The 23,886-nt window shown below is 51.4% G+C and overlaps 1 protein-coding gene across 3 annotated transcripts in view; it reads left to right on the forward strand.

The window, feature by feature from the left end:
* cadm4 (cell adhesion molecule 4) overlaps positions 1-23,886 on the forward strand; it is a 667,928-nt gene that overhangs the window by 462,108 nt on the left and 181,934 nt on the right. For all 3 annotated transcript variants that reach the window (XM_072468958.1, XM_072468960.1, XM_072468959.1), the window contains exon 5: positions 17,841-18,002. In XM_072468958.1, coding sequence (XP_072325059.1) covers positions 17,841-18,002 — 162 coding nt within the window. The remainder of the gene's footprint in view (positions 1-17,840; positions 18,003-23,886) is intronic.

Here is a 23,886-nt window from a genome sequence, read left to right on the forward strand (position 1 = left end):
AGTACGGACACGAGTATTTCGGAGACAGAAATGTGCTGGGGTTATACACGGACAACATCACTTGTTGTCCTTTATTATACTCCGTAGCATGTACTGCCTTAGCAAAACAGGCCTTGCTCTGTTTTCTTTTAGTACCCATTTTAACAGCGGCTGCTAACTGAGCCGTTTTTACATTTACAAGTAATTGTTCAACGGCTTTCTCATGGGTGAGTGCCGTAACTTCAGGGCTGGTCAGGTCTAAACCCAACAAGTACTCTGTCCCTTTCATGGGGCGTCCGGTCATGAGGGTGTGTGGGGTGTAACCTGTGGAGGTGGAAACAGTGTTACGCAAAAACATCAGCGCAAAGTGGAGGACAGAATCCCAAGTGGTATTGTTCTGCTGGACCATTTTTCTAAGGGTGGTTTTTAGGGTCCGATTCATGCGCTCCACTATACCACTCGATTGAGGGTGGTACGCAATGTGAAATTTTTGGGTTATGCCAAATATCGTGAGGACGTTCTGCATGACCCGTCCCGTAAAGTGAGAACCTTGGTCCGACTCAATACTGCAGGGAGTCCCCATCTTGTAAAAATGTGGTGGGTTAGGATTTTGGCTGTGGTTTTCGCGGTGTTGGTGCGGGCTGGAAATGCTTCCACCCACTTTGTAAAAGTGTCTATGACCACCAGAACATATTTACAGCCATTCCTGCAAGGGGGCAATGGACCTATAAAATTGATCTGGAGGTTAGTCCAGGGGCCGTTAACGGGTCGGGTGTGGCTGAGATGTGCCTTTTTGGCATATCTATCTGGGTTGTTCTGAGCGCAGATGAGGCAATTCTCAATGTAATGGGATACATCCTCTTTGAGATTAGGCCACCAACAAAGCTGTTTGAGATGGGCTGCGGTGGGATCGATTTCCTGGTGTCCATGACCATCATGGAATAAACAGATTATTTGGTTCCTATCCTGCTCAGGAACTACATAAAGGGTGTCCTTTAGCACCACACCGTCATGTGTGGTTATTGTATTTCTGTACCTCTCGTATGAGGCTGGAAACTTCCTTTTCACGATCTCAGTGAGAGCGCTATCCTGCTTCTGGGCCTCTACTAGATCTTCGATCCAAGTCTGCGCGACCTGAACTGCACTCACTGGCGCACTCACTGGGGCGCTCTCGGGGGGCTTCCAAAAATACCCATGCCTGGATCCTGCCTTAGCCAGCGCGTCGGCTTTTACATTTCCAGGGGGGGAGGAACGATGGTGGCTGCGGACCTTTATAATGCCAAAAGTCCTGTCCTTGGCTTTTTCCAGAATATGGCGGAGTAATGGGGCTGAGGGGAGGGGTTTTCCATCCGCGGAAACAAATCCTCTCGTTTCCCAGAGGGGCAGAAATTCAGTGAGGCTGTTGCACACGTATAGTCTGTCTGAATATATGTCTGCTGGGGTGGGGAAGGAATCTGGGTGCTCTACAATGTAAGCGATGGCCGCAAGCTCTGCTGCCTGCGAGCCTAAGTGTCCGGGTAATTTTAATGCGATGTCCTCGAGGGTGCGTCCCTGCGCGTCCTCCACATAAATCCCACAACCTGTTATGCGTTGCCCATCCAGGACTGTGGAAGATCCATCCACATAGATCCTAATGGGGTCATACGTGTCCGGGTGAGGGGGGTTCTGAGATGGAGTGGCTAGTTTTCTGGGGGGTGTTTTGGCTATAAAGGGGCCTGTATTATGGTGGGGCGAGATGATTTCACACTCATGGGGGGTTCCGGGGTACTGTAGATTGTCCGCTAAGTATGTGTGTGTTTTGGTCCGTTTGACTGTGATGTCCCGTCCTTGTAAGAGAAGGGTCCACCTAGCAGCGTGGATTTGGCTGACGGTACCGTCTTTAAGTCGTCCATCTAGTAAAAGTTGGGTGGGGGTGTGCTCGGTCAAAATGGTGATGGGGTTCAGTCCGGTAATGTATGAAAAGTACTGGACTGCCCAGAAAACTGCAAGCAGGTGCCTCTCACAGGCTGAGAATCCCTGCTCCACAGCATCTAAAATTCGGGAGGCATAAGCCATGGGTCTTAGCTGGTCATGCCGTTCCTGCAGGAGCACGGCTGAAAGGGTGCGGTCTGTGGTCGCTACCTCTATGGCGTAAGGGGAAAGCGGGTCTGGAACTTGTAGTGTGGGGGCGGCTATGAGCGCCTGTTTTAATGATTCCACAGCATCCGTATGCTGCGGAAGCCATTCCCTGGGGGCTCCTTTCTTTAGGAGGTCTGAGAGGGGTGCTGCCTTGCTGGCGAAACTGTCAATGTGGTTTCGGCAGTAGCCAACCAGTCCTAAAAACGACCGGAGGGCTGAAACGTGTTGGGGAAGGGGCAATTTAGCGATCGATTCAATTCTTTTGTGCTCGATCTCGCGTTTGCCGTGTGTGATAATAGTACCCAAATATACCACTTTCTCTTCAAATATCTGGGCCTTTTTGGGGTTTACTTTACAGCCAATGGAATGTAGTAATTCCAAGAGTTCGGACAGAAGCTCAATGTGCTCTTCCTTCGTGTCTGTCTGCAGTAGTAGATCGTCTACATACTGTACCAGACATTCGGGGCGAGAAAATTTTGCTGGTCCATTTGCCAGCTGTCGGTGGAAAATGGAGGGGGAGTTGTGGAAGCCTTGTGGCAGGCATGTCCACATGTACTGCTGCGCTCTGAAAGTGAAGGCAAATTTATACTGGCACGCCTTTGCCAATGGAATGGACCAGAACCCATTACTGACGTCCAAAACCGTGAAATATCGGGCATGGAGTCCCTGTTTGAGCATGGTCTCGGGACTTGTTGCAATGGTGGGGGCTGCTACGGGGGTGACATTATTGAGTTCCCGATAATCAATGGTCAAGCGCCATGATCCGTCGGGCTTCCTTACTGGCCAAATCGGGGCATTATTAGTTGAGGCTACCGATCTTAGGACGCCCTGCTCTAATAAACTTTCTATAATCTTGAGTATTTCTCCCTCTGCTTCTAGGGGGAATCCGTACTGCTTTTGGGGTCTAGGGTCCGGTCCTGTTATTTGTACGGAACCGGTCATCCGTCCACAGTCGTGTTTGTGGGTTGCGAATGCTGCCCTGTTTTTTTGCAGGACTGCCCTAACCTGTCGGTCCGTGCTGACTGTGGTGGGGTTGAACCAAAACTCGCCTACTGCGCTAATTTTGTTCATATAATCCCCTATATTGAGCGTTGCGGGGGCTCTAGCGGATTTCGCCATCTTCCAGACTCACTGGTTGACTGGATCGAAAAAGAGGTGGTGAGAATTCATGAAGTCGATCCCCAAAATGTGCTCTGCTGTTGGGGGCAGGTCGACTAACACTACGGGGTGTTTTGTATTAATGGTGCCGATTTGGATGGGTACAGGGGTTGTGATATGTCCCTGTTGTGAGTGGCCTGTGAAGCCGCTGAGGGTGATAGTAGCTGTGGTGGGCCACGTGTCCTTACCAAGGGTGGAGGAATTTAAGGTTGTGCGGGACCCTCCTGTGTCCCAGAGAAGCTTTATCGGCTGTCCCCTAACCTTTGCTGCGACTACGGGTCATCCTGACCTATCCCACAGGGTATCGCAGACACAGCTGGGGGAGCCTGTACACCGTCAGTCTGTTCCGGTCAAGTCTGTCTGATCGGACTGGGCGCTAACGCTATGTATGGGTTCTGTTTTTTTCTTATTGATAGTGCCTGTCTGTTGGGCTCTCTGTGGCTTTTTAGGGCCATTGCATTCTTTGGCAAAGTGTCCCAATTGTCCGCAATTGTAGCATTCTTGCGGTTTTGCTGGGGAGCTGCTCTTTCCCTCGTTTACCCAGGCGGGGTTGTGAAGAGTGGTTCTTACTGCCTGCACATCTGCGGCGGCTTGCTTTTCCTCGGGGGTTCTAGTTGCGGGTTTACTGTGAGCCGCTTGTTCCCAAACGCGGGACAATCTTTTGACCACCCACTTCTCATTATGAGCCTCCTCCGAGGGGTCATAATTACTACAGGCATTCTGTCCTGCTTCCGTGGCAAGGGAGATAAGGGTGCGGGTCCATTTGGCCATATTGTCTGGGGACAAATGGGCACGATCTACGTTTCGAAAACGGCTTCAAAGTGAATCCACAAGCGTCCTGCGAACGCTGTGGGGTGTTCAGACTTTTTCTGTCTGCACTTATTTAGGCCGTCTACGGGGTCACCCCGGTTATACCCGATCGCATCCAGGATCGCGGTATGCATTTCTGCAAGGGTGCCTCCTCCTACATTCTGTGGGTCGGGAAGGGCTGCTGCGACCGATGGGTCTAAGCTGAGGACCGTGAGCTTTACCTGCTCTTTCTCATCCAGGCCGTACATGGTCGCCTGGTGTTTGACGGTGGCAAAGAAATGGTGTGGGTCTGAAGCGGGGAGGAATGGTATGATTTTAGCACACGCGTCCTGTAATTGGGTCACTGTGAGGGGGGTGGAATATAAGACCTCCGCCTCATCTGCTGTGGCGGTGCGGTGGGTTGTTACAGGGTTCATGGGAGCCTGTATTACCTGCTGTGTGGGGGGTGGGGGTGCTCTCCTCCTTTGGGGCTTTCCCTGCGCACATGTTCCCTGGACATATCTCTGCGCTGTCTCTTGCAGTTCGTCCCAATCAGGGCCGTCTTCCTGTTCCAAACTTTCACCAAAGGTGTCTTGGAATCCCTTTTGGACAGAAAGCATTGATTGCAGGTCTGCAATTTGCTTTCGGCACTTTGCATGGTCTAAGGTACTCTGCCTTTGTTCCGTGGTTGCAGCGTGGAGCGCTCTCAAGGCTGCCTTGAGATCACTACATTGCTTCTGTAGCGTCTCCACCTGCTTCTCTGTTTCTTTCTTGACCAGGACGGCACGCTGCGTGTCCTGATAAGCCTTCTCATACTGGGATTGAAAACTGCTTAAATGTGCCAGACAAGACTGGTGACCCCGTTTGGCGTCAGCCACCTCTTCGTCCTTGGCTTCTAACTGCCTTTTCAATTCCAGGTTCTCTTTTTCCATCTCGCATACATCAATTTTACTCATACGATGTATGCCTTCTATTTATTTTCGGGGCGTCCTGACGACCTCCTCTGTGCCTCGCAATTGTGCCATGCAGGACACGATTGCCATCGGCTTGCGCGCTTTTGCTAAGCTTTTCTTATGGATTTCACTCATGTTCTCCCACCAAGTATGCCCTATACTTCCGGGACCTGAGTCGCATTATTACAGAAACCTCTCCACACGGGCCATCCTTTGCCCTGCAGAAATTTGCGAATTTCCACTTCCCAAATGGGACACTGTCCCACTTTAATGCTGCTGATCGGTGCGACTGCAAATTCTTCGGGGTTCATGAGGCGTTGCATTGCCTGCATTGTCTGCATGGCCATCTTTCTTATCTGCTCGCTACGTTCAAATTTGGAACGGGGACTAAGGTGGTGTTGTAGATGCGGGTACAGCTTGTGCTAATTTCCGAAAATACCGACTTCCGACAGTTTTGACGCAACAAAAATCTATCACTTTGACCTTTTCACCCTGTTAGTTATGCATGCATACACACACATCCGAGTTGTGAATTATTAACCAGAATCGCTTGAACACTTGTGTTTTTTTTTTGTTTATGCTTCCGATTGGATTCTATTCAAATTTCTGGGGTTCTCCCGGAGTGGTTTTCTACTTCTATGTCGGGTCCCGCCAGAGTCGCCAATTATGTTGCTCTTTTTAGCCTTAGTTTTATTACCTCTGATTATGTCACCTTTGCTCACGAGTCGCCAGGTATCTTTCTGATACCGCCACGTGGTTCAAGCTCGAGTTATGATTCATAAGTCAGCACACCGCTTAGTAAGATTGAAATCAACGGTCATTTATTATATACAACAATTAATGCTTACACAATAATCCTACTATCTATATAGAAACCTATCACTACTGGCCAATACTTAACTTTAGGAAGGGCCCACCAGGTCAGGGAAACGAATGGCTTATCGAATCGGATCTGGCCCGCGGGATTTAAAAAGGCTGATACGGGTCGATGGCTAGGAGTCTTTGTCGGGTAGCGATCGCTGGAGTCAGACTTACTGTTTCTGGTCGATGTTCTTGCGAAGGTCTCGAGCAGGTGAAGAAGGGAGAGAGCGCGAGATCTGAACTTGGCCCCTCACTTTATAGGGCCCAGGGGCTTCCCGCCTCTCGGGGCGGCCCGTGACCCTGAGTCCCAAGTGATTGGACTTGTTCCCAATCACTGGGTTCGATATGTCCAATAACGGGGCGATTCCTCGTTCGGGGGGGTGGTCGTTCACCTGTCTTTGTTTCGGCCACTGCAGGCGCCGACAGGTCTGGTCCGGCATTCGATTGCTAATATGTTGCAATTGTTCCCGGGGATAGCCGATTAAACTGCAGATGTCTGGGATGATGTGCTGCTAATAGTCTTGAGTATCGATCTGGGCCGACTTCCCCAGAGCCGAATACGCTATTCTGTCTGCAGCTGTCCGTTTGTGTCCTGTTGGCTGCTTTTCCCATCAGCCTTTTCTGTTAGCCATTTTAAATCGGGTTTTGGCCAAATTAATAGGGTATCAGCCATTTTAGGTGGCTACACCTCTGAGGGCCCTATCCCTGGGAGAAGGACCCTGCCTCTGAGGGTTCTGTACCTGGGCGAAGGGTCCGGTCTCTGAGGGTCCTGTACCTGGGAGAAGGGTCCGGTCTCTGAGAATCCTATACCTGAGAGTAGGGCCCGGTCTCTGAGGGCCCTATCCCTGGGGGGAGGGCCCTATCTCTGAGGGCCCTAAACCAGGGAGAAGGATCCTGCCTCTGAGGGTCCTGTACCTGGGAGGATGGCTCTGTCTCTGGGGCCCTGTCCCTGGGAGAAAGGCACGATCTCTGAGGGTCGTGTCCCTGGTAGGAGGGCCCTGTCTCTGAGGGCCCTAAACCAGGGAGAAGGATCCTGCCTCTGAGGGTCCTGTACCTGGGAGGATAGCTCTGTGTCTGGGGCCCTGTCCCTGGGAGGATGGCTCTGTTTCTGAGGGCCCTATTCCTGGGAGAAGGACCCTGCCCCTGAGGGCCCTGTACCTGGGAGAAGGGTCCGGTCTCTGAGGGCCCTATCCCTGGGAGGAGGGCCCTGTCTCTGAGGGTCCTGTACCTGGGTGGCTCTGTCTCTGGGGCCCTGTCCCTGGGCGAAGGCTCCGGTCTCTGAGGGCCCTAACCCTGGGAGTAGGACCCTGCCTGTGAGGGTCCTCTACCTGGGAGAAGGGTCCGGTTTTGGGGGCCCTATCCCTGGGAGAAGGGCCGTGTCTCTGAGGGTCCTGTCCCTGTGAGGAGGGCCCTGTCCCTGTCCTTTCACAGGGAGTAGGGTGCTGTTCCTAAGGTTCCTGTCACTAGGAGCAGGGGCCTGTCCCTGAGAGCAGGATGCTATCCCTGAGGGTGTTGTGTCCCTGGGAAAAGGGCTCTGTCTCTCAAGGCCCTGTCCCTGGCAGTTGGTTGCAGTTCCTGAAGGCCCTGTCCCTGGGAAAAGAGCGCTGTCTCTGAAGGCCCTGACCCTGGCAGTTGGTTGCAGTTCCTGAAGGCCCTGTCCCTGGGAAAAGAGCGCTGTCTCTGAAGGCCCTGACCCTGGCAGTTGGTTGCAGTTCCTGAAGGCCCTGTCCATGGGAAAAGGGCGCTGTCTCTGAGGGTCCTTTACTTGGGATGAGCGCATTGCCCCTGAGGGCCATGTCCCTGGGAGTAAGGTGCAGTCCCTGAGGGCCCTGTCCCTGGGAGTAGGATACTGTCTTTGAGGACGCTGTCCCTAGAAGGAGAACCCTGTCTCTGAGGATCCTGTGCATGGGAGTAGGGTGCTGTTCCTGAGGGCCATGTCCCTGGTAGGACGAACCTGTCTCTGAGGGCTCTGTAGCTGGGAGTAGGGTGCTGACACTGCCCCCTACCCGCCCCCCCCCCCCCCCCCCCCCCCCCCCCCCGCCACACACACTACCACAACCCCTGGGTGCCAGGCCATCAAATTTTCAACCAGGCCTCTTCCCCTGAGCTAAGGCTGCTAGCCTTGGGCAGACGCCTGAGCTTTACTTGCTCACTGAGCCTGTGTTTTCCTACAGTGGATGTGAAAGGGAAGGGAAAAGGTTTAAGGGGACCAAGTAAAAGGAATTAACCTCACACCATAAAGTGGTTGAGCTTGTTAAAGCATCGTCCGTTCAAATGGAATTAGAGTGAGGATCTGATATCAAATTGAAAAAGAGCTCGGCAGTTTCGTCCTGATTTCTTTCTTATTCAGGCTGGTCGACCCCAGGGACGAGTAAAATTTAAAACCCATTTAGGATCTTGGCTTTGCTTTGTGATATTGAGGGAGTCGAGCTACTTTTCGACAGGCGATACAGAGATGTGTGCCAGAAGAATCAGTAGCTGCACTAATAATGTGATCCCGGGAGAACCAGGCTGGGCCTTCAAAGTGATTCAGAATTTCTGGCGCCACAGAACTCACTGCAGCCGGATTGCTCCAGTGCTCGGGGCAACACTTCCTGGGAAGCTATCCCCTCTCCTGCTCCCTGCTCTCAAGGACAGGATCCAACTCACAGGGCGAAAGTCCTTCAAGCCAACATGGACAGGGCCCTCACAGGGTCAGGGATAGAGTTAATTTCCCAGGGGTGGAGCCTATCCCCTGAGAGACAAGGCCCTACTCCCATAGACAGGGGCCTGCTCCCAGAGACAGTGGCCTGCTCCGAGAGACAGAGGCCTTCTCCCGGGACAGGGCTCTACTCCCAGGACCAAGGGCCTAGCTAGTCCCCTGAAGAGACACGGTCAGTACTAAGGGAACACTGCACTATTAGAGAGCCAATGCTGAAGGAGTGCTGCACTGTTGGAGGGCCAATAAATGTAGAAAATAGGATGAGGCCATTCGGCCCTTTGAGCCTGCTCCATCATTCATTACGAACATGGCTGACCATCTAACTCAATAGGCTAAATTCCGCTTTCCCCCCCTATTCTTTGATCCTTTTCAGCCATGTGCTATATCTAACTTCTTCTTGAAAACATACGCAGCAGAATTCTCCGTCGGCGGGAGTTTCCACTTCGCCAGTAGCGCACCAACACCAGTGGGTTTCCCGACGGTGTAGGATAGGGGAAATCCCATTTGCCAGCTGTGGAAACGGAGAATCCCGTTGCCGGCGAGGGCGCGCCACGCAGGAAACACGGGGCTGGTGGGACGGAGAATCCCGTTGCCAGCGAGGGTGCGCTGCGCAGGAAACACGGGGCTGGTGGGACGGAGAATCCCGTTGCCGGTGAGGGCACGCCGCGCAGGAAACACAGGGCTGGTGGGATGGAGAATCCCGTTGCCGGCGAGGGCGCGCTGCGCAGGAAACACGGGGCTGGTGGGACGGAGAATCCCGTTGCCGGCGAGGGTGCGCCGCGCAGGAAACACTGGGCTGGTGGGACGGAGAATCCCGTTGCCGGTGAGGGCGCGCCGCGCAGGAAACACGGGGCTGGTGGGACGGAGAATCCCGTTGCCGGCGAGGGCGCGCCGTGCAGGAAACACTGGGCTGGTGGGACGGAGAATCCTGCCCACAATGTTTTGGCCTCAACTGCTTCTACCCCATATCCCCAGACTGTGACCCCCTGGTTCTGGACACGGACACCCCCACACCTTCGGGAACATCCTCCTTGCATCTACCCTGTCAAGTCCTGTTAGAATTTTATAGGTTCTTATGAGATTCCTCACTCATTCTTCTGAATTTCAGCGAATACAATCCTAACTGATCCAACTTCTTCTCATACATCAGTCCCGCCATCCCAGGAATCAGTCCAGCAAACCTTTGCTGCACTCCCTCGATAGCAAGAATATCCTTCCTCAGTAAAGGAGATCAAAACTACACACAATCAGCGGGATTCTCCGCTGGCGGGATTCTCCGTTGCACCGGCAGCGCACCCATACCCACGGGCTTCCCTGCGGCATGGGGTGGCCACAATGGGAAATCCCATTGGCAGGTGACGGGAATTGAGAATCTCATTGCCAGTGAGGGTGCTCCACCCAGGACAACATGGCTGGCGGACCAGAGAACCCCTTCAATTTTCCAGGTGTAGCCTCACCAGGGCCCTGGATAATTGGAGCAAGACATCCCTGCTCCTGTTCTCGATTCCTCCCGCTATGAAGGCCAGCATAGCATTTGTCTTCTTTACCGCCTGCTGTACCTGCATGCTTACCTTCAGTGACTGGTGTAGGAGGACACTCAGGTCTCGTTGCACATTTCCCTCTCGTAATTGGTTGGCATTCGGATAATAGTCTGTCTTCCCATTTTTGCAACTGAAGTGGATAACTTTGCATTTATTCAAATACTGCATCTGCCATTCGTTTGCCCACTCGCTCAACTTGTCCAAATCACACTAAAGGATCTCTGCATCCTCCTCACAGCTCACCCTCCTACCCAGCTTTGTGTCATCGGCAAATTTGGATATATTACATTTTGTTCCCTCATCTAAATCATTAATATATATTGTGAAAAGCTTGGGTCCGAGCACCGATCCCTGCAGACCTATTAATTCCTACTCTTTGCTTCCTGTCAAGCGGTTTTCAATCCATCTCAATACACTACCCTTAATTTCATTGGCTTTAATTTGACACGCTAATCTCTTATGCGGGACTTAATCAAAAATCTTCTGAAAGTCCAAAAGAACACATCCAGTGTCTCCATCATCAGCTCTACCAGTTATATCCTCAAAGAATACCAGTAAATTTGACAAGCATAAATCCATGCTGACTCTGTCTGATCCTGCCACTGTTTTCTAAGTCCTCTACTATAAAACCTTTAATAATAGATTCTAGGATTTTCCCCACTACCGATGTCAGGCTTACTGGTCTATAATTCACTGTTTTCCCTCTGCCTTCCTTTTTGAATAGTGGAGTTACATTAGCTCCCCTCCAATCTGCAGGAACTGTTCCAAAGTCTATAGAATCTTGGAAGGTGACCACCAGTGCATTCACTATTTCTAAAGCCACCTCCTTCACTACCCTGGGATGTAGATTATTAGGCCCTGGGGATTTAAGAGCCTTCAATCCCATCAATTTCCCAATACCATTGTGGTGATATGTCTGTGAATAGTATTGTACATAGTTAGCAATGTGACCTCCAACCAGCTGCTGGTCACATGATGTAGGAGACTCATCAGTTGGTCGTAGGATGTACAATGGAACAGTCAAACTTAAAGTAGCTCCCAAGGAATTCAAGTAACTTTGGCTGTACATATTTCTGTTAATTATTCTTCCATGTGTTTGACAATAAATCATCGTCTTAGTTAAACACATATATGTTCTGTGTGTATCCTTGTCAACGGTGGCACCACAGAACATGACATGGTACCAGGAGTCCAGAACATTTAAAGGTAACAGCAGAAAAGGTGAAGTGAAACCATCTGAAGAACAGAAAAGGGTGAAGATTCTTCCGCTCACCTGGTGAACCACGTCTATTTGCGACTCAATGCGACAAATGACCGTGAAGTTCGAGATGGACGGCTTAAAGGCACCCCACCAGCTTTAAGTCTTGGGTAACGTAGACAGACACTATCGTGTTTTCAAACAACAGTTTGATCTATATCTTCGCCCTTGGCCTCCAGGCTCAGCCTGACGAAAGGCGTATTGCGTTGCTGCTCACGGTAGCAGGTCCTCAAGCAATCGCAATCTACAATACCTTCGTTTATGATAGCGAAGAGGAAAGCAAGAGCTACGATGCTGTGATAAATTACTTTGATCGACACTGCTCCCCGAAAAAAAAACATTTGAAAGATACCTAATTCGTATGTGTACAAAAAAGCCGATGAATCGTTTGATAGCTTTGGAACAGATTTGAGGTTGAAGGCCCAATTTTGCAATTTTGATCATCTGCAATCCTCGATGATCCGTGACCAAATAGTCTTTGGTACATCAAATAATAGACTCCGTGAGAGATCGATGCTGGAAGACAATCGCTCATTAGAAAATGTCAACAAGATCTGCCAGGCAAGTGAGTTGGCTGCACAGCAGCTAGGTAGGCTCATCCTAAAAGATGTTGGCACCAATCTTGAAGAAGATGCTGGCACCATACTCAGTGTGACGCAGTCGAAAAAGAAATGTGCTCTTAGTGTGGCCAACTATTTTAACAGCACTGTGAAGCAGTCGGAAAGAAAACATGGTCTCAGTGCGAGCAGCCATTTTGAGCCACCATTACGCCGCCTCACCAGAAACGTGGTCTCAGTGCGGGTGACCATTTTGAGTGCACCATTACACAGCCTCACAAGAAACGTGGTCTCAATGTTGGTGGCCATTTTGTGCAGCTGACCGGACCTGCCATTTTGTGCCAGAAATGCAGCAATAGACATTTGCCACAATAAAGTCTTGCATTTGGAAAAATTTGTTACGAGTGTGGCAGGACGGGTCATTTTGCTAGGCTATGCACGTTACGTCCGACAGTTGACCGAACAGAATCGATGAGTGTGGATAAGGATAAATGCATTGACGACTGGGCTGATGTGCGCATGATCTCAGAAAGGGACTCAAAGAGTTGAATCAACTAAAGCAAAAAAAATTGTCTCACAATATGCAGCAACAGTGAGGCGAATGAAGGGACTATAGAGGACAGATGGACAATCCCACTGAATGATTAATGGGATGGCAATCAATTGTAAGCTCGACACGGGAGCAAGTGTCAATCTGATCCCATTGTCAGTGGTGGAACGACTAAAAATCAAGGCAAGAATGGTCCCACGAGCAGTACTCCTGAAAGATTTCAACGGTCATAAGATCACGACTTTAGGAGTCTGCGAGCTCAAAGTCACAGTCAAAGACAGAACGCGCAGGATAATGTTCTCCATCGTGGAGCCGGTGCGCGAATTGCTCATTGGAGTGACGGCTTGTGAAGAGCTTGGTCTCGTTTGTAAACACCAATACAAATAATGTTTCTGTATGTTCAAAATAATGTTTCTGTACATTACAAATAATGTTTCTGATTATAAATGTTAGCATCACCAAAGGAAGGGGGTTGTGGTGATATTTCTGTGAATAATATTGGATATAGTTAGCAATGTGACCTCCAACCAGCTGGTGGCGTCAGACCTTGGTCACGTGACATAAGAGACTCATCAGTTGGTAGTAGGATGCACAGTACAGTCGCACTTAGAGTAGCTCCCAAGGAATTTAAATAACTTTGTCTGCACATACTTCTGTTAGTAATTCTTCCACATGTTTGACAATGAATCAGCATCTTAGTTAAACACATATATGTTCTGTGTGTATCCTTGTCAACGGTGGCACCCACCACAAAACACGACAACCATTTCTCTACTAATATTGATCTCCTTCAGTTCCTCCCTCTCTCTAAACCCTGCGTTCCCCAACATTTCTGGTATCTTATTTGAGTCCTCATTTGTGAAGATAGAACCAAAGTAAGTATTTAGTTGCTCAGCCATTTCTTTGTTCCCCATTATAACTTTCCCTGTCAGTATAGAGGGAGCTTTACTCTGTATCTAACCCCGTGCTGAACCTGGCCTGAGTGTTTGATGGGGACAGTGCAGAGGGAGCTTTACTCTGTATATAACACCATGCTGTACCTGTTCTGGGAATGTTTGATGGGTACAGTGTAGAGGGAGCTTTACTCTGTATCTAACCCCGTGATGTACATGCCCTGGGAGTGTTTGATGGGGATAGTGTAGAGGGAGCTTTACTCTATATCTAACCCTGTGCTGTACCTGTGCTGGGAGTGTTTGATGGGGATAGTGTAGAGGGAGCTTTACTCTGTATCTAACCCCGTGCTGTACCTGTGCTGGGAGTGTTTGATGGGGACAGTGTAGAGGGAGCTTTACTCGGTATCTAACCCCGTGCTGTACCTGTCCTGGGAGTGTTTGATGGGGACAGTGTAGAGGGAGCTCTACTCTGTAACTAACCTTATGTTTTATTTTAATGAGGATGGAATATGACATTAAACTACTTCTCTAAATGTGTTCATTTATAATAGAACAACTTATTTAATATTCATGGAAGTTCAATTGATCAATGACCTATCTTAGCTAAAATATAATTTTGACACCCACTGCCTGACTTTCTATTAGGGTAAAGATTAATCTGGCTTTTCATTGAGGAAATAATTTACTGCTGCACCTCGGAGAGGGTTTGGCGGAGATTTTCTGGAATATTATGAGGGATGAGTGACTAGTGAATGCGGAGAGAATGGGAGACGCTGGGATCGTTCTCCTCGGAGCAGAGAAGATTAAGGGGGATTGAATCGAGACGTTCAAAATCATGAGGCGGGTTTGGATATTTTAAATGAAAGAAAGTGTTTCCAGTGGCAGGAGGCTTTCAGAGGGACACAGACTGGAGAGAATCGGTAAAAGAACCAGAGTGAGGGGAGAGGAGGAGAATTTTTATTTTACACAGCGAGTTGTGATCTGGAAGGTGCTGCCTGAAAGGGCGGTGGAAACAGATTCAATAGGAGCTTTCAAAAAGGGGGAATTGTACAAATACTTGAAGGGGAGAACATTTACAAGGATCTGGGGGGAAAGAGCAGAGAGGAGAGTGGGGACTAATTGGAGAGATCTTTCTAAGAGCCAGGACAAGAAAGAGGGGGCTGCATGGCCACCTGATGTCTTTGCTGTGATATGTGATAGACTGGCACCTGGCCAATTCCTTATAATTTCTCCCTCCCTCTGGACAGATCCTCACACTTTTGAAAAATAGTAGTGGGCCTATCAACAGATTACCTTTGTCGACATGTTGTTGAATTCCTTTCATCTAATGGCTGGTCTTATCTCGACTGGGCAGCGTATCTTTTCAGACAGAACCTCATATATTATCGAACGAAGCATCAAATAAGTTTTCCTGCAGTGCTTATCGCGTGCCATCCCTCAATGCGCTTACCATGGATGGGATTGGGGATTGTTAACTTCACCACGTTTGAAAGTGACCCAATAAAGAGGGGGATGCAATCCTGAGTGAGAATTCCCATATGTTCTGCTGTGATCGTGAGACATTTCCTGGTTTGGGTTCACAAACCTCCCCCCCCCCACCCCCCAAAAAAAGATCCTGGCCTGGAGTTCCCCAGGATTTGGAGTTTAATCTCTTGGAGTGAATGGGCGAAACATAATTTTGTTTTAAAGTATCTTTATTTTAAATTTCGAGTACCCAATTCAATTTTTTCAATTAAGGGGCAATTTAGCGTGGCCAGTCCACCTACCCTGCACATCTTTGGGTTGTGGGGGTGAAACTCACGCAAACACCGGGAGAATGTGCAAACTCCACATGGACAGTGACCCAGATCCAGGATCAAACCTGGAACATCGGCGCCGTGAGGCAGCAGTGCTAACCACTGCACTGCCGTGCGGCCCCTTTTTTAAAGTATCTTGCCGGCCTCTGAACCCGTTCCAAACTTTGCCATGGGCCATGACTCATCCGTCGTCCAATTGGGGCGCAGAGGTCATGGCATTTTCCCTTTTGGCTGGGGCATGGACAAGCTGGGCGAGGTAGATGGATAAGTGGCGGGAGAGGTTTGTGAGGGGTGGGGGGGGCGCAGGAAGGGAGGGTCAAGGCATGAGACCCTTGTGAGAACGATTCCAGGAATGGTCTCCATATCCATATTGGACAACTCTGGTTTGAGAGGGTTGGACGATGGCCTTGGGGGCACGTTCTCTGGATTTGTACTGGCACATTTGGATTTGTACTGACATCGATAAATATGACGGGCAAGCCAAAGGTCCGTTGATCTCGGGGTGGGAATTTCTAGACCTGGGACGGGCAGGACAGGAGAATTCCATTCCCATTCCCTTCCCATGCCTCTTCCCCAATTCCCCCTCCCAGTCTCCCCAAAACAGTCAGATTTACTGACTCACACAAAGAGCTGAGCCCAATGACACATTTCCTCCAGTTGTCGGTGTCCGCGGTAAACCTGCCACAACCCCCCTCCGCCCGCCTTTGACAACCCCTCAAGCTCCAATTTTGCATTGGTGGAAAACTGGACAGGGAAGGGCAGAGATCACACGGAGTAGGAGAAGGATGACGCTATTCAGCCCCTCCTGTCTGCTCCCCCATTTAATAAGATCATGTCTGATCTGAATGTGGCCGTAACTCCACATTTCTGCCTGCCCCCTCATGACCCTCGACTCCCTCATCAATCAAAACTCTTACTCGGCCTTGATCATATTCAGTGAGCTGCAACCTCTGGGAGTGGGGGCAGAGAGATTACCACAGAGTAACCAGCCTCAGGAAGATGAAATTCCTCCTCATCTCCATCTTCAATGAGAGATCCCCTTATTCTCAAACTGTGTCCCCCTAGCTCTAGATAACGCCCCCCACATGAGGGAAAGAGCCTCTCAGCATCCACCCTGTCAAATCCCTCCCCCTCAGAATCTTATCTGTTTCAATAAGATCACGTTTCATTCTTCTAAACTCCAATGGGCACCAACCCAACCTGCCCAAACTTTCCTCATCAGACAAACACTTCATCCAAGGAATTGGCCTCATGAACCTTCCCCGAACTGCCTCCAATTCCAGTATCTCCCTCCCTATGCGAGGAGACCAAAACTGTGCACGGTGCTCCAAGTGCAGCCTCGTAACGCCTTAGTGTAGAAGGACTTCCCGACTTCTTGACCCAAGGGGAAAATAACAGATGAAATCTGTGCACCCCAACCCCGTCCCCCAAGCTCCACCCATGGATTCCAAAGGTGGTCTCCAGGAGGAGGTGGATGGTGGGGGTGCAGGGGTGTGGAAGGTGGTGCAGGACCTGATGGTGGTCTCCAGGCGGAGGTGGATGGTGGGGGTGCAGGGGTGTGGAAGGTGGTGCAGGACCTGATGGTGGTCTCCAGGAGGAGGTGGATGGTGGGGGTGCAGGGGTGTGGAAGGTGGTGCAGGACCTGATGCGGCATCTCGTGACCATATGGAGAATGTGCAAATGCAAAGTGGTGAAATGGCCAAGTTAGGGTCTTGGCGCTGACCTGGGTGATGGGTGTTTACTCTGCACCAGAGTGGGAGTAGATTAGTTTCAGGCTGGTTTCTGGGTATGGAGAGGGTCTGGAAATTCTGGAACACATAGCTGAGTCTCTGCACCCATTTGCGAAGCAGTGTGATTGGTGCGTGATTATAGATAGAGCATAGGGATAGTAATTGCTTTAACATTTTCATTAGTTCATGGGATGTGGTTGAGACCAGAATTTATTGTCCATCCCTAATTGTCCCTTGAGAAGGTGGTGGTGAGCTGCCTTCTTGACCAGCTGCAGTCCCTGAGGTGTAGGTACACCAACAGTGCTGTTAGGGAGGGAGTTCCTGGAATTTGACCCAGCAACAGTGAAGGAACGGCGATATATTTCCAAATCAGGATGGTGAATGACTTAGACAGGAACCTCAAGGTGGTGGGGTTCCCAGGTATCTGCTGCTCTCGTCCTTCTAGATGATAGTGGTCATGGGTTTGGAAGGTGCTGACTAAGGAACCTTGGAGAGTTACTGATGTGCATTTTGTAGATGGTACCCACGGCTGCCACTGTGCGTCGGTAGTGGAGAGTTTAAATGTTTGTGGAAGGGATGCCAATCAAATGGGGCTGTTTTGTCCTGGATGGTGTCGAGCTTCTTGAGTGTTGTTGGAGCTGCACTCATCCAGGCAAGTGGAGAGTATTCCATTACACTCCTGACTTGTGCCTTGTAGATGGTGGACAGGCTTTGGGGGTTCAGGAGGTAAGTTACTTACTGAAGGATTCATGGCCTCTGACCTGCTCTTGTAGCCACAGTATTAATGTGGTAAGTCCAGTTCAGTTTCTGTTCAATGGTAACCCCCAGGATGTTGATGGTCGGGGAACGGGGGGTGGGGGGCTTCAGCAATAGCATTGCCGGGAAGATTGTTGCCAATTATTTTTGGGGTCTTTGGAAGTTACTGACGACTGGACTTCTGTGTCTGCCCTGTGTAGGAGTGAGCAGTCAGCAACAGTCTGGGAAGACGTTCGAGATTACCAGTGTGGTGAAGTTCCCAGTCCAGCGGAAGGATAATGGTGGAACAGTAACCTGTGAAGCAGACCTCCCTTCAGTGAAATCCTCAAAGCAGCGCACAGACTTCTCCTTAAGTGTACGATGTAAGTAAGAGATAATGTGCATTCCTATATCACCCGGAACAACCTGACCAACCCCCGAAGAGCTTCATAGAGCCAGGTTGCTCTTCCTGGAAGTGTTCTTGGTATTCTAACATATGAACCATGACCAAAAGGCACAGCAAGATTCCACTAAACGGAATATTACAATAAGCCAGAGCATTTTTGTTTCCACAGTGTTGCTTGAGCTACAAATATTTGTAACAGGACGATTTGTCCGGATCCGTCACTGCATCCAGAGAGCATCATGGGATCATTTGCAGATGAAATCTTGACATCAATCCTCATGCGAAAGGCGGCAACTCCGACTGTACAGCACCCCCTCAGCAATGACCCTCCTACAGTGCAGCACTCCCTCAGTACTGACCCTCTGACAGTGCAGCACTCCCTCAGCACTGACCCTCCGACTGTACAGCACCCCCTCAGCACTGACCCTCTGACAGTGCGGCACTCCCTCAGTACTGACCCTCTGACAGCGCAGCACTCCCTCAGCACTGACCCTCTGACAGTGCGGCACTCCCTCAGTACTGACCCTCTGACAGTGCAGCACTCCCTCAGTACTGACCCTCTGACAGTGCAGCACTCCCTCAGTACTGACCCTCTGACAGTGCAGCACTCCCTCAGTACTGACCCTGTGACAGTGCAGCACTCCCTCAGTACTGACCCTCTGACAGTGCAGCACTCCCTCAGTATTGACCCTGTGACAGTGCAGCACTCCCTCAGTACTGACCCTCTCACAGTGCAGAACTCCCTCAGTACTGACCCTCTGACAGTGCAGCACTCACTCCATACTGGGCCTCTGACAGTGCAGCACTCACTCAGTACTGACCCTCTGACAGCGCAGCACTCCCTCAGTACTGACCCTCTGACAGCGCAGCACTCCCTCAGTACTGACCCTCTGACAACGCAGCACTCCCTCAGGACTGACCCTCTGACGGCGCAGCACTCCCTCAGTACTGACCCTCTGACAGTGCAGCACTCCCTCAGTACTGACCCTCTGACAGTGCAGCACTCCCTCAGTACTGACCCTCTGACAGCGCAGCACTCCTTCAGTACTGACTCTCTGACAGTGCTGCACTCCCTCAGTACTGACCCTCTGACAGTGCAGAACTCCCTCAGTACTGACCCTCTGACAGTGCAGCACTCCCTCAGTACTGACCCTCTGACAGTGCAGCACTCCCTCAGTACTGACCCTGTGACAGTGCAGCACTCCCTCAGTACTGACCCTCTCACAGTGCAGCACTCCCTCAGTACTGACCCTCTGACAGTGCAGCACTCCCTCAGTACTGACCCTGTGACAGTGCAGCACTCCCTCAGTACTGACCCTCTCACAGTGCAGAACTCCCTCAGTACTGACCCTCTGACAGTGCAGCACTCACTCCATACTGGGCCTCTGGCAGTGCAGCACTCACTCAGTACTGACCCTCTGACAGCGCAGCACTCCCTCAGTACTGACCCTCTGACAGCGCAGCACTCCCTCAGTACTGACCCTCTGACAGCGCAGCACTCCCTCAGTACTGACCCTCTGACAACGCAGCACTCCCTCAGGACTGACCCTCTGACGGCGCAGCACTCCCTCAGTACTGACCCTCTGACAGTGCAGCACTCCCTCAGTACTGACCCTCTGACAGTGCAGCACTCCCTCAGTACTGACCCTCTGACAGCGCAGCACTCCTTCAGTACTGACTCTCTGACAGTGCTGCACTTCCTCAGTACTGACCCTCTGACAGTGCAGCACTCCCTCAGTACTGACCCTCTGACAGTGCAGCACTCCCTCAGTACTGACCCTCTGACAGTGCAGCGCTCCCTCAGTACTGACCCTCTGACAGTGCAGCGCTCCCTCAGTACTGACCCTCTGACAGTGCAGCGCTCCCTCAGTACTGACCCTCTGACAGTGCAGCACTCCCTCAGTACTAACCCTCTGACAGTGAAGTACACACACACTAATGTTCAATAGCAACCAATCCTCGGAAGTGCTTAATAAACAGTCCCCATGAATTGTGAAAGCCTTCGTTCATCACTTCAGCTGAGGCTTCACCTTCCTGAGTGTCAAAGAAATGTAATTGATCCCCCCCCCCGCCAAACCATGTCAGAGGATGGAGAAGCTAACCTGCACCTCAACAGGACCCGCGTCCGGGCAATCAGAGAGACAAAGGCTCAAACATTTCCCCCAGCACCCGCCTGCCACCCGAGCCAGCCCGACCTCCCGAAAAAGGCTTCTTGGGGCCCTGGTTCCAAGTTCACGAGGACTACCCCACCGAGATGACCCTGATAAACCTCACTCCAACAAACCCCTCACATTCCACGTAACTATCCTAATAAGGGGTCTTTCACCGCCCCCCCTCTCCCATCCCTCCTATCCACCATCCTCATAACTCCAGGCCCTACCCACTGGGCTTGACCCGCCCCGTCACATTGTTACCATCGAGCCCCCCCTCCCAGAATCCTCGCATCCACTTCCTCTCGGAAGCACCTCACCCAGTATCGCTCCCCTCCCCCACCTTTTCACACCTCCCAGGCCCATCGAAACCTGATGTGGAGATGCCGGCGTTGGACTGGGGTGAGCACAGTAAGAAGTCTTACAACTCCAGGTTAAAGTCCAACAGCTTTGTTTCGAATCACTAGCTTTCGGAGCACTGCTCCTTCCTCAGTTGAATATTGTTCGTCGAAACCTGTTCTATCAGGCTCTGATGGTCGCAGCCCCTCTGCCCACCACACTCCCATTCACTGGCCAGCTTGAGCTAGCCAGTGTGGAGGCCTCTGCCCAGGCTCCACTCCCCTCCAATCCCATCTCCCCCCCCAAAAAAATATCCGGTCCTAGGAGAAACAAAGAAATCCTCACAACACCAGTGTAAACACACAAACCCCAAAGAACCATCATTGCAAAAGAAAATCCCAACTCTTACCTTGTCCAACAACATGCTGTGAAAAATAGAGCTACATACACTCCTCCACTCCCCATCCCTCAGTCCAAGACTAATCCTCAGTCCCATTTCTCACTTCTGCCCCAGTCCTTCTGCCTTCACAAACGGCTCCGCCGCCTTCACCGTCTCAAAATAAAAGTCTTTGGAATTGTAGGCCACCCTCAACTTGGCTGGATACGCTATGCCAAACTACATACTGCTGTTATACAGTGCCATCTTCACTCGGCCGAAAGCCGCCCGCCTCCTCACTAATTCTACAGTAATGTCCTGGTATATACGTACATCAACTCCAGCCCACTGCACCTCCCGCTTCTGCTTTGCCCAACTCAGGACCTTCTTCACGCGGCACCTATGCAAACAAATAATCACTGCTCTTGGTGGCTCATTTGCCTTTGGTTTAGGCCACCACGCTCTATGAGCCCAATCCAGTTCGTACAGAGAGGGATCATCCCCCTCCCCCAACAGCTCCGCCAACATCTTGGCAAAGTACTCCGTTGGCCTCGGGCCCTCCACCCTTCTGGGCAGACCCACAATCCTCAGATTTTGCCGCTTAGATCTGTTTTCCAGGTCCTCCACTTTGGCTCACAGACACTTGTTGGCCTCCACCACCCTCCGCAGCTCCTCACCCATCAAGGTGAGCCGATCGTTGTGTTGTGACAAGGCCTACTTCAGTTTCGCACCCTGCTCCCACACCTCGGCCGATGCCCTCGACGCCCGACGCCTTCACCGGGGCAATCGCCTCCTCCACCAGCACCTTCAATCCCGCCACCATCTTCTTCCTCATCCCCACCCTTGTAAGGTGCGCTCTATACACCACCTTCAGCTGTATCAGCCCCAACCTCACACACGAGGTGGAGGCGTTCACCCTTCGGAGCACCTCACACCAAAACCCCTCCTCCATACCCTCTCCCAACTCTTCCTCCCACTTTGCCTTGATCCCTTCTGGCAGCGCCTTCTCCTCCTCCAAAATAGCCCTGTAAACTGCCGATACTACCCCCTTCTCCAGTCCCCCTGTCGTCAGCACCTCCTCCAGCAATGTGGAAGCCGGCTCTACTGGGAAGCCCCGTATCTCCTTTATGGCAAAGTCGCAAACCTGGACTTACTTCCATTCTAACCCACTGGAACTCCTCCCCTCTGACCCAACTACTCACCTTTTCAGCATTCGCCGCCCAGTAATAATACAATGTATCCGGGAGGCCCAACCCCCCTGCCTGCCATCCTCTCTGCAGAAGTAACCCTATCTTTCTTAACTAAACAATCACTAAAACACAAACTTGCCTTTGTACAACAGCTTTCCAATAGCTAAACATCCAGGCCTCCGCACAGAATCATCAATCAAACAAAAATATTACCCTGAGCCACCTCAGATAATTGAAAGATAGAGATTCAGGCAGAGAGTTCAGGGGGAGTTAGAGGGAGGGATTTCCAGAACTCAGGGCCCAAGGCAGTTGAAGGCACAGTCGCCAATGGTGGAGCGATGGGAATCGGGGGATGCTTAAGAGGCCGGAATTGGAGAAGCGCAGAGATCTCGGAGAGTGGTAGGGACTGGAGGAAGTTACTGAGATATGGAGGGTTGTAGGGGACTGGGGGAGGTCATAGAGATAGAGAGGGTTGAAGGGGCTGGAGGAGGTTACAGAGATAGGGAGGAATGGAGGGGATGGAAGAGGTTACAGGGATCGGGAGGATTGTAGGGGCTGGAGGAGGTCACAGAGATAGGGAGGGGCGTAGGGCTGGAGGAAGTCACAGAGATAGGGAGGGTTATAGGGGCTGGAGGTAGCTACAGAGATAGGGGGCGGGATTCTCTGCCAGCGTGATTCTCCGTTTTGCCGGCTGCCGGGGGTTACCTGATGGTGTGGGGCTGTCCCCCATTGACCAGCCGGCTTAACGGAGACTCCTGCCGGTGGGTCGGGGCAGAAATGTAGCACGGCGGGGCGGAGAATCCACCCCAGGGAGTGTTGTAGGAGCTGGAGGAGGTTACAGGAATTGGGAGGAATATAGGGGCTGGAGGAGGTTACAGGGATTGGGAGGATTGTAGGGGCTGGAGGAGGTTACAGAGATAGGGAGGGTTGTAGGAGCTGGAGGAGGTTACAGGGATTGGGAGGGTTGTAGGGGCTGGAGGAGGTTACAGAGATAGGGAGGGTTGCATGGGGCTGGAGGAGGTTACAGGGATCGGGAGGGTTGTAGGAGCTGGAGGAGGTTACAGGGATTGGGAAGGTTGTAGGGGCTGGAGGAGGTTACAGAGATAGGGAGGGTTGTAGGGGCTGGGGGAGTTTACAGGGATTGGGAGGATTGTAGGGGCTGGAGGAGGTTACAGGGATTGGGAGGATTGTAGGGGCTGGAGGAGGTTACAGGGATCGGGAGGATTGTAGGGGCTGGAAGAGGTTACAGGGATCGGGAGGGTTGTAGGGGGTGGAGGAGGTTACAGGGATTGGGAGGGTTGTAGGGGCTGGAGGAGGTTACAGAGATAGGGGGGGTTGTAGGGGCTGGGGGAGGTTACAGGGATTGGGAGGATTGTAGTGGCTGGAGGAGGTTACATGGATCGGGAGGATTGTAGGGGCTGGAGGAGGTTACAGAGATAGGGAGGATTGTAGGGGCTGGAGGAGGTTACAGGGATCGAGAGGATTGTAGCGGCTGGAGGAGGTTACGGGGATTGGGAGGGTTGTAGGGGCTGGAGGAGGTTACAGAGATAGGGAGGATTGAAGGGGCTGGAGGAGGTTACAGGGATCGGGAGGTTGTAGGGGCTGGAGGAGGTTACAGGGATTGGGAGGATTGTAGGGGCTGGAGGAGTGTACAGGGGCCGGGAGGATTGTCGGGGCTGGAGGAGGTTACAGGGATTGGGAGGGTTGTAGGGGCTGGAGGAGGTTACAGAGATAGGGAGGATTGTAGGGGCTGGAGGAGGTTACAGAGATAGGGTGGATTGTAGGGGCCGGAGGAGGTTACAGAGA

This window comes from Scyliorhinus torazame, chromosome 12 (assembly GCF_047496885.1).
Source record: "Scyliorhinus torazame isolate Kashiwa2021f chromosome 12, sScyTor2.1, whole genome shotgun sequence".
Taxonomy (NCBI): Eukaryota; Metazoa; Chordata; class Chondrichthyes; order Carcharhiniformes; family Scyliorhinidae; genus Scyliorhinus; species Scyliorhinus torazame.